General features: G+C 40.5%; 2 protein-coding genes across 4 annotated transcripts; one reads left to right on the plus strand and one right to left on the minus strand.

Annotated features, from left to right (window-relative positions):
* Positions 1 to 192: 192 nt before the first annotated feature.
* On the minus strand, positions 193 to 7,175 carry LOC117209634 (anther-specific proline-rich protein APG-like). 3 transcript variants are annotated; one of them, XM_033451875.1, is made up of 6 exons: positions 6,795 to 7,175; positions 6,579 to 6,675; positions 6,341 to 6,481; positions 5,001 to 5,239; positions 3,020 to 3,272; positions 193 to 1,844 (listed from the first exon to the last, which is right to left on the minus strand). In XM_033451875.1, the coding sequence occupies exons 4-6, from the start codon at positions 5,043 to 5,045 to the stop codon at positions 1,354 to 1,356; spliced, it is 789 nt and encodes a 262-aa protein (XP_033307766.1). In that variant the 5' UTR covers positions 5,046 to 5,239; positions 6,341 to 6,481; positions 6,579 to 6,675; positions 6,795 to 7,175; the 3' UTR covers positions 193 to 1,353. The 3 variants fall into 3 exon arrangements, with proteins under 3 accessions (XP_033307766.1, XP_033307768.1, XP_033307767.1); XM_033451877.1 differs by having other exon boundaries at positions 3,632 to 5,239; XM_033451876.1 differs by lacking the exon at positions 6,341 to 6,481.
* On the plus strand, positions 5,466 to 8,781 carry LOC117209633 (tetra-peptide repeat homeobox protein 1-like). The gene is made up of 4 exons (XM_033451873.1): positions 5,466 to 5,720; positions 7,450 to 7,646; positions 7,751 to 7,973; positions 8,311 to 8,781. The coding sequence occupies exons 1-4, from the start codon at positions 5,706 to 5,708 to the stop codon at positions 8,719 to 8,721; spliced, it is 846 nt and encodes a 281-aa protein (XP_033307764.1). The 5' UTR covers positions 5,466 to 5,705; the 3' UTR covers positions 8,722 to 8,781.
* Positions 8,782 to 10,046: the final 1,265 nt, after the last annotated feature.

A 10,046-nucleotide genomic window follows, 5' to 3' on the forward strand; every position in this document is an offset into this window, starting at 1 on the left:
GATAAACGAACTTTCAAATTACATAACCTACATGTCTTAATACGTTAATCGATGGAAATTACTTGTTTGACATTTCAACGTGACTAAAGGGTTGATCTATGCAAAATTATCGCAAAAGAAATCCTAGTACAGGAAAGTTTCTAAGCTGTAACTTTCTTCTTCGTGCAAGGTCGCTACAAATCAAGCGAATCATACTTTCTAAGGGAGAACTTTATTAATCCTCGCTCGTACAACTACAAACGTATCAAAAAAGAAAAAAGAAGAAAAAACTGTTAATATAAAAATCCTTAACGGTATTAAATTTCGTTTATGTAACGACAAATAAACGTATTAAAGATTCATCGATACAAAAATTTTTGGCAGTGTCAGTACTATGTACACCATTCACGCAATTCGCTCTTCTAACGTTTTAGCAACAATTACTGTACTATTGGAATGGACTAGTGTCAGAAAATTCGGAAGGACGATTAGCCAAAATAACGTTGGAAAAAGTCGTTTAACGCTCAACTGGTCTCGTTAGATTAGAAATGGTCGTAGTAGTTTCACTTGGATCGTTTAATTTTACTTTCTGTTATACGCGCAATACTCGATAAAAATTATCGATAAATCTTTAGCATATAAAATTAAATGATCTAAATGAAATTCTAGCAGCCACTTGTACAATACAACGATATTAGTTAAGAGTTGACGCAAGAGCTACCAACGCAGTCAAAACAACTGGTTTGTAATTTAAAAACAAAAATTACTCCAATTTTTCCAAGATTTTCTCTAGTTTTTCTCTACAGATTCTTTATACAGTTTCTTGTATAACTTTCCGTAGCTCCTTTTCATTACAAACTCCAGCAAGTTCGTTTCAAATTTTGTACCAAATACGCTGCTGGTGTGGTAAATTTTTGTCAAAAACCTGTCATTTTTCTCACTTCGGTCGGTGCGTTAACAACTGTCGGTGTATTATTAAGGGTCGATAGACTGGATGCTTAGAAATCGTCGGTGGTAAGACTTAGAGAAACGTACCAGACGACGCGCGTTAATCTGCCCTCGAAACAGAGTTACTTCTGTGAACGCAATTAAAAAGAGTAGAGACTCGTTTCGCCTGTCACAACTCTCAGAAATACTCTGCTCTGGATATTTTACATATTTTTCTACAATATATCAATTCTGTGCATCCTCAAATGCCCTTAAACAGCTACGTACCCCGCAATCTAATTCCAACACGCGAGACGAGAAATGGCCAAAGCGTTAAATCGACGAAACGATGCCAAACCTCTCAACGCTATCGTACACAACCATCGACCGCCAGTAGCTCCAACGTAGGAAATTTTGGTTAACCGACAGAGATATCTCGAAGAAACCCTACTTGAACCATCCATGCGTCTTGTGAGCATGAACAGCAACAGGTACTGGATAAGGTTTGGGAACGTGGTAAGGCACTGCCACGTGAACAGGATAGGGCCTGTCCACGTGGACCACCTTTTCGTACGGAACCGGATACGGTTTGGGTACTGGAACAGGAACGGCTACTGGTCGATCCACTGGCACGTGGATTGGCCTGTCGAACGGTACTGGCACTGGTCTATCGACGTGCACGATCTTCTCCACGTGGACCGGATACGGTTTTGGCACGGGAACAGCCACTGGCACGGGAACAGGACGATCCACAGGAACTGGGACCGCTCGATCGACTGGTACAGGCACCGCCACGTGCTTCGTCACGGGGACTGCGACTGGAACCGGATGCGGCACTGGCTGAGGCACAGCGACTGGAACCGGATGCGGCACTGGCTGAGGCACAGCGACTGGAACCGGATGCGGCACTGGCTGAGGCACCGGTACTGGAACTGCGGCTGTTGAAATAAAGAAGAGATTTCAGTCAGAGTTTGGTCAGTTGTTTGGCGTCTTCTTGCGACCAGACGCGATCCAGCTCCGTTTCTGCATTTTGTATATCGGTTGTACTCGCGTTGATATCCGGACACAGCGCTACCTCCATATTCGCTGGTTTGTACGAGAATTGAGGCGGAAACCGAGAACTCAATGCGTCAATGCATTAACGAATTGAATTAGTAAATTAGATATTTACGCAGATCTGTACGACTCGGTGCATCGTGGTCTTTGGATGTTTCGTTCGTCAGAACGCCATGCGCGCGAATATTTATCCGCGATGACTATGACCTAAGAATGGGATTTAAACACCGTGTTGCGTGTTCTACGAGAGGATGCATTTATCGCAACTTGAAAATACGCGAATAATTTCTTCCTGACGATTTAGCAATTAATTGTAAAATAACAAAATATTTAACGCGCTAAATTGCACCAAGTGTGCTAAATATCGCGCGATCGAATGGAATGGTTACAGAGAGGCAGAGGAAGAAGACGCAGGAAGTCCCTCTCGTCGTCGAGTCTAATTCGTATTCGACGTTTAAATTCCATCGCTTGCTCAAAGCCACGTTCTAAACAACGAATGGTGTCACTAATAATCTTTTCTTTCGTAATTTCGACACACGCTTTTACCGTTGCTCAAGGGCGTTATCAAGAATTTCTCTTTGACGACCGTGTATCCCATTTCGGACATGGACTTGGCAATGGTAATAACGCGATCGAATTTCTTATCATTACGCATACAAGGTAATCGCTTATTGCATCGACGTTTCTCTCACAAATAATCAACGATAAGAGTAAAGGTATAGCGAGCATGATAGTGTACGCGAATTTCTTGCTTCCGCGATATTTTTAGAAAAACTAAGGTGACCATCGGTTTTTCAAACGAAGTACTACATGTCGTTTTGTATCTCGCGAAAGAAATCTCGTCAATAAACATTCAACCGCGCGACATGAATATGACAAATAAATTAGATATTTCGTAATATTGTGTCTACCTGTATCGATTATCGTACTTTGTGTTAATTAGTTTCAAGTCAATGATTCCTGTATCTTACTATAATTTGTAGTTAATATCGTGATCAGCGTGCCGTTAATTTTCAATATAATTAAAACACAGTAAACTAGTAAGTAAAGTACTAACGAGCTGCGTGCGCTACAGGTAGCGGTGGCGGAGGTGCTACAGGCGCGATCACGGACTCCAAGTGTCCACCCACGTCCGGAAGAGAAGGCTCGAAGACAGGCGCCGGTTCAGGATGACCGTACGGATGATCGGGTACACCATATTCCAAATTTGCGAGTCCTCTCTTGTCGTGTCTCTTCGACGCAACAGGCTTAGTCTTCTCGTGCTTATCAACGATAATTGCCGCACTGACCGCCAGGAACAACGACAGGACCTGCGAACGAACGGGATATCGTGTGAATGGTGAACGAAGAACGTAGAAGAAAGAGAAATAAACAGAAAAGTTCTATCCTATTTTACAAACACAATAAGCTCATACTGTTGAAACTTCACTGTTGATACGAAAATTGTTCAAACCACACAACAATCCTTCGATCACTTATTCGCAGCTAATTTAACCACCGAGTACTTTATCACCGTCCAAAACGAATTTCGCTGTTTTACGAAAAAGCAACGAAACACAGTGGCAGTAGAAACGAATAAAATTGCAAGAACGATAAAAGTAAATAAACTAAATAGACGAAGGATAAATGAAAGAGAAGAGAGAAGAGAAAAGAACGAACGAAACAATACCAAAATAATCTTCATGATCGATTCTCGAGACGCTCCCTAAATCCTAGCTCGCAACTACGAGGCCGAAGGAAAACTGCGTTCGCTCGCTATCGGTGACCCCCATAAGTATTTATAGGGCATGCACAGGTGACACATCGCAATAGGAAGGAACCATCGTTGTCTTGGTTCGAACTCAATGGACTTTCGCTGCGTCCAATCCTGGGTGATGGCCAAATAGCGGTCGTGACCGCTTTTCTTTCGTTTACGCATAACGAGCATGACTATGTGCATAACACGGGACGAGACGGTATCATCCGTCATTCACATATTAGAACGAACGTGAACAATTTCGCGTGACGGGGTATCCGTCTTCGAGATCGTTCGGATAGCCGAGCGACGGCTAGGTGAAAATTGTCTACGTGAACATTCAAATTAATAAGAATAGCGATGCGCCGAATCGTGACACGGTTCTATAGCAACCTGGTTATGCGGTTGAAGCGTAGTTTCGTGACATTTTTGTTTCATATCCTGGCGGAAGCGTGGCTGCGCTCGTAGACAAAAGGGAATACAAATGTGTCTTTCACGTAAGCGTGAGACGCGCGTTAGGAAAAGACGCTTCACGTTATAGCTGAACGTGCGTATCGTGGAACGATTCGACGAGTTTAGTTCGTAAGAACGAATCGATGATTAACGAGGATAAGTCAAAGAGAGTTACAGCGATGCGAAAACAAGTCGGTTGTAAGGTTCGTTTGTTCAAGGCGTTATCTGCAAGCGAACAAATGAAATTTGAAAATTTGTCGCGTACGGCGCGATAATTTTTGAATAAGCTTGTTCGTACACAGAACTGTTTTTATTTAATAATTAATTCGGTACCGCGTGAACGGTTAATCATTAAAAGTTAACGTTACTAGCGATAAAAGTTAATCAAATAATAAATCACTTGCTTCGTATAAGCGTATCGATACGACTTGAGACCTTGTACTTGACGAACCAACGACTCGCTTGGTTAATTGAAAGTTAATTGAAGTTGTCTAACTTGACCGTCAGGTATTTCGTCATTGTAGGGCTAATACGTACGTACTACAAGCCTGTTATGCGCTCACCGGCGTTCATAACGATGAATAATGGATGAAAGGTAGTGGCCGGCATTAGAAGTAGCTCGTACGTATTAGAAAATGAAAGTTAAGAAAGTTCGCGGATGCGGCCAACGCGGAAACAAACCAGCGACACTGGTGCAAGAAACGGACCAGCCGGTTTCGTTGATCTCGTTGGCCGAGTAAAGGCGACAGCTCCGCGTTACAGAAACCGAAGAATGCTATGCGTTCACCGATTCTAAATCGTGACACGAATTGCGATTCGCTCAACTTCAGCAAGCTTTATGTATTTTTACGACCATACGAAGATCGTGTCGATGAAACGATTTCACGGAGAACATACGCTGCCGCTTATAAGTATTAAAACTTGAAATTGCGCAACGGCAATTTCTTCAAACGGAATTTTATTTTCGATAGGCTGTCGATCGATCCTACGACGTATAGTTGTGTCTCTTCGTGTTTCATTAACAGCGTGTTACGCTTTGTTATGGCGCGACGTTTCGTGGACGTTCCGGTTCACTTTCTCAGGGCAGACCTGCAAGAAGAAAAAGAGAATTACGCGATCGAAAACCGCAGGATCACAAATACTTGATTCGATCATCGTGAAAGTTTAATATCTAAAAAAGTAAACCTAAAGTCTACAATACATGTTGCGTCGGTCAAAGTGTCTTTTTGTTTGATTTTGGGAAACCCCGTGGTCTAGTGATAGACGTTTCAATTCGACGAAACACTTGGAGTAAAGATATGAGATCAGTGCTACGCGTGGCCATCGAATACAGCGTCAACGTGAACCAGATTCGTTATAGTAAGTATTTAACAACTTTCTTCACCGGAAATACAAAACTCGCCAATCAACAAGGTCGAGTTCCTGATCCTATCAAACACGGGAACCTGACTTGGACCATCCGGAACTATCGATCTGTTTACCTCGACAAACGGCGAATATATAAAGCTAACGCTTTTCTCGATTTGACGAACAGTTCCTCCTCAACGAGACCACAATGTCTATGATCTCGGTAAGAAACATAAATCAGCAAGTATCATAAGTAAACCGCGGATATTTAAGCGTTAGACGAAATACATAATACATAATATATAACGTATATACATATAGACGTGTCAAAATGTACAGAATACGCATAATATACAAAAATATATAATATATCTAAAGCGCTTATTATAATATTTAATGATCTCTAGTCTCTAAGTAAATTCCAGTTTCTTAACAACGTCCATCCGCAGTTATATGACAAAATCTTTAATTGGCGATCTATTCGTCGAACTATTATCTCTGTAAGGCTATATAATCTGATATATTATATTATATGCACGAGTATTAACTCCTTGGCGCTGGATACGACGCTAATATTTATATCTGATTAAAAAATATAACCTATATAAGAGATTTGGTTCTCCCGCCGAATATTATAACGAGTATTTCGCATTGAATATTTTATATACAGAATGTAACGAAGAATCGTGATACAACTCTTCGTTTTCGAAAAAATCGACTATGAAATTGCGTTACGTGCGCTTGAAAAGTAACAACAGTCAAGTGGGCGGAATTTCATAGTTGATTTTCTCGAAAACGAAGGCTTGTATCGGCAATCGTCGTCATTCTACATTTTCCACTTACTTTTCCACGGAGAATCACCGCCTTTCGACTTGCACCACGATTTTCGGTACACCCTGTATGTTGTTCATACGTGTAATTTATATAATTCATAATTATATATAATCTAAAATCCTTGCAAACAGAACAGTCAGTCATTTCAATCTGTAAATGCAATTATCTCAAAGAATTGCTGGTTATTCGGAAAATGTTTCAAACAGAACACGTAATTTAGTAGAAGGTAGTAATTTAGTACAATTACCTTTTTCGTACAATCCATTTTACATCATGTAGCATTGAGAGGTGCAATTCGTAATACGTGTACTCGGCACAAAGTTCCAGAAACGTTTCTCGGTCCTCTAATTGTTATTATTTATTTATTTTTTATTAATGATCGATAGTCATTAACGACCACAAATTAAATTATGTAAGTAAGTACAGTCACTACGTGACTCGTTAATATTTTATGTATACGTACCTACAGGTGTCTACGTGTGCGTGTAAAGTACGTATAGGTGTTATAACACGTACTACAGTAATTATACAATTAGTGTTGTTGACTACGATGTTTTATCGAATACTGCTTCCATGATGAAACATAGGACTTTGTTATTTTCTTCTGTTCTTTCTAAGCTTCCATATTGTGGCCGTCAAATATTGGCAACAATGTTTAGTACAATTTACTTTAACTCACTTTGCTAACCTCTTTGCTTAAAAAAAGATCAGAAACGTTTGAGACCGATCAGTAAACACAAACACGTCCGATGAATTGCGATTCTTTGATCATTCCTGGATCCGAGCCAAGTACGCTAAGAAATCCGCAACACCGTGTTAAACAAACGTGATAGATTCGTGGTAACAGCGAGCCAACCATTTCCTGTCATTCGACGGTTCAAACAATCAAACTAAAGGTAGACAACGTCAGGATAAAGTTAAAGTTACTAACGAGTCGATAAACTTGGAATCATTTGATTTTTCAATTAGTGAGTTAGATATCTCTAAATGTGTGAGAAGAACTTGCGTTGAAATTGCGTTGTCAAGAAGTGTAAAGATACAAAGCACGAGGAAATGAAAAAGAATTGGATTGACTTTAAACGATTATAAAGTAATTTTGTAAAAACATTGAATTTCAGCTGTTCCTAATACTTTGCTGTGGCTACGCGCTAACTGCAGAAACAAACGATACGAAACAAAGTAAACGGGGAATACCAGAAGCTGGCGGATGGGTTGGAATACCAAATTCTCATGGGTACGGTCATGGACAACCATGGTTAGGTGATCCAGGTTGGAAAGGGCTCAAATTTCCTCCCTTTAACTTAGCTCATGAAGGGTAATGATATCATAAATTCGTAATTCATATTTTTAACTTTCGATTGGAATCATCTTTGACTTGAAATCTCTAGAATGACGATGCTTACGTTTTGTGATTGATAGATTGCATGGCGGATTATCATACGGTAGAGTACCTGCTATTTCTTTACCAATTGGGGGGGCCAATTTGTTGAAAACGTTTCCGGTATACATAACGAAACACGTGGTTCTGGAAAGACCAGTTCCTGTTCCACAGCCAGTTTACATCGAGAAACCGTATCACGTGCCAGTTCCGATCGAAAAGATCATTCACAGACCGGTCCCGGTTCCCATTCCGATACACGAGGTAAGGAAACATCCCTAAATTCTTTTACCTCGCGTTTCGTTTTCCAAACGATATCGACGATATTTTCGTTCTATATTCGCTTAACAATCTTTTTGAAATCCATATTTTACCCTATATTTTCAAAACGTGGTATGAACAAATTTTATTCTATATTTTCGACTTATTCTTACCTCTCCGGTTGTACTACAGTTTCGAAATCACTCTGTATGCTACTGTCCAACTAAAGGTTAACCTTTGTAATCCCTCCTAAACGGTCCACATTCCATCTAACTACTTTCATTCACAGAATTTACCTCTCAAAACAGGTAATTCATCTTTGAAATCTACTTATCCATAGGCAGTTCCGGTCCCGGTGGAACGCCCAATTGCAATACCGGTGAAGCACCCCGTGGCGGTGCCAGTACAACAACCGTATCCAGTACCGGTAAAGCAAGCGTTTCCAATACCGGTCCCGGTTCCAGTTCCGATTCCGGTCCATCCAGCTCCGATCCCGCTGATTGGCGCTGGTCCGGTTGGCTCACCGGCATACGACGGTAGAGGTTATGGCGGTGGTCACTTTTATCCTGTGTTGCATGGCCACGGGCTGCATGGCCATCCGTTGCCCGCGCAGTTCGTTCATGGTTTTGGCGCCGGTTTTGGACACGGTTTCGGCCACGAGTACGGTCACGGCCACGGTTACGACTATCCACATGCGTACGCTGCCGACTTCGGTCATGGACACGAACACAAAAAGCGAAGCAAGAATTGAAGCGCCGATTCTCAAGAGAGAGGCTCTTTAACCCCTTAACTTTTTCGCGACGAATTTTCTTCCAACGATAAAGGCAATAATAATTTGTACTTTAGTATACATTGAACTAGATAAAACATATCTTTGAAACTGGGATATATAGTCCCAGTCAGTCTTTGAGATCAGTTTCCTCCAATTTCAAAATGATAGATAGGATGTTTTAATTAACATAATTCAAAAGGGTAGAATGTATTAACATTCGTTTGTTACAATGAACTGAGGCTTGTTAATATATAATTAACTTGGAGGAATTATGTATGAAAGTTTAAAAAATAAGTGCTATTGCATTTGTTAAAAGCTCCAAGTTTTGTTAATTTAATATAGTACTTTTAAATAAGTATTCTGTGAAAGAGTGAGGACTTGTTGTAGATAATATGTCTCATGTATTTATATACATTGACACGTAATTAAGTAACGATATCGAAGATTATAGTTTTGAGGTGGTATGGTGATAGGTGCGTAAGGAACTACTCTTGGTGTTTTTACGAATAACAGTTTATTAGAACTAATCAACAATCAGAGTTAACAATTAATAATCAACAATTACACTTAACAGACAACAGGTAACAACTAACAAATAACGATAGACACCGAGATGTCATTCGACGCGTTGCTATCAAATAGGACCGAGGAGTTACACATTTAATGACGCAAGACAGACTGACTCTGCTTTTGTTTCGGATCGCGCAGATTCTTCCCTTCGTAGCCCATCGATATCCCCCCCACTAGCGTGCATTCATTAGATGTGCCGCCAGTGCTGGCACGTGTATGCTCTTCCGAGAATTCGGCGGAAAGAGTGTGAAGATATCGATGGTTCATTGGGCACGTCGGTGTTGCGCTTTGGCGGCGTCGCGCTTTGTATCCGGAGCCGTTGAAAAGTTCCGTGGCCCGTGCCGCCACAGTTTATAATTTTAGAATCAAGACAGAACAGTTTTTGTTATAGTTAAGGAAAAATATTTGTCAACTTACTATTCTTCTTTTTTGTTCTATCCCTCTTGCTTTTCAAAATACACACTGTCGAGGTACACACGCATTTAACATTTAAGTACAATGTAGTACCAATAATTTTGTATATTACAATGATTTTATATGATAATTTTGTAAAGATACAAATACCGATGTTAAAAATATATTAATTTCTCGTATGTGTTCTAATAAATCTCCGAGCCCTCCTTATGCCTCCTCTATATCTACATACAGTCACATACATGGCTTATTCCTGTGACAGCGTCTCTCAACTATACGTTCTACGCGTATAAGGTACGCGGAGTTGTATATTGCGTTTC

Source organism: Bombus bifarius, unplaced genomic scaffold, assembly GCF_011952205.1.
Source record: "Bombus bifarius isolate JDL3187 unplaced genomic scaffold, Bbif_JDL3187 scf7180000008178, whole genome shotgun sequence".
NCBI lineage: Eukaryota > Metazoa > Arthropoda > Insecta > Hymenoptera > Apidae > Bombus > Bombus bifarius.

Bases quoted from the DNA above. Each gene is read 5' to 3' on its own strand.
- LOC117209634 (XM_033451876.1), bottom strand. From the start codon at position 5,045: ATGTTCTCCGTGAAATCGTTTCATCGACACGATCTTCGTATGGTC. The intron at 3,273-5,000 runs GTAAAAATACAT...GTTCGTTCGCAG, and splicing joins GACACGATCTTCGTATGGTC to GTCCTGTCGTTGTTCCTGGC. The intron at 1,845-3,019 runs GTTAGTACTTTA...TTATTTCAACAG, and splicing joins ACCTGTAGCGCACGCAGCTC to CCGCAGTTCCAGTACCGGTG.
- LOC117209633 (XM_033451873.1), top strand. The intron at 7,647-7,750 runs GTAATGATATCA...TGTGATTGATAG, and splicing joins TTTAACTTAGCTCATGAAGG to ATTGCATGGCGGATTATCAT. The intron at 7,974-8,310 runs GTAAGGAAACAT...ACTTATCCATAG, and splicing joins TTCCCATTCCGATACACGAG to GCAGTTCCGGTCCCGGTGGA.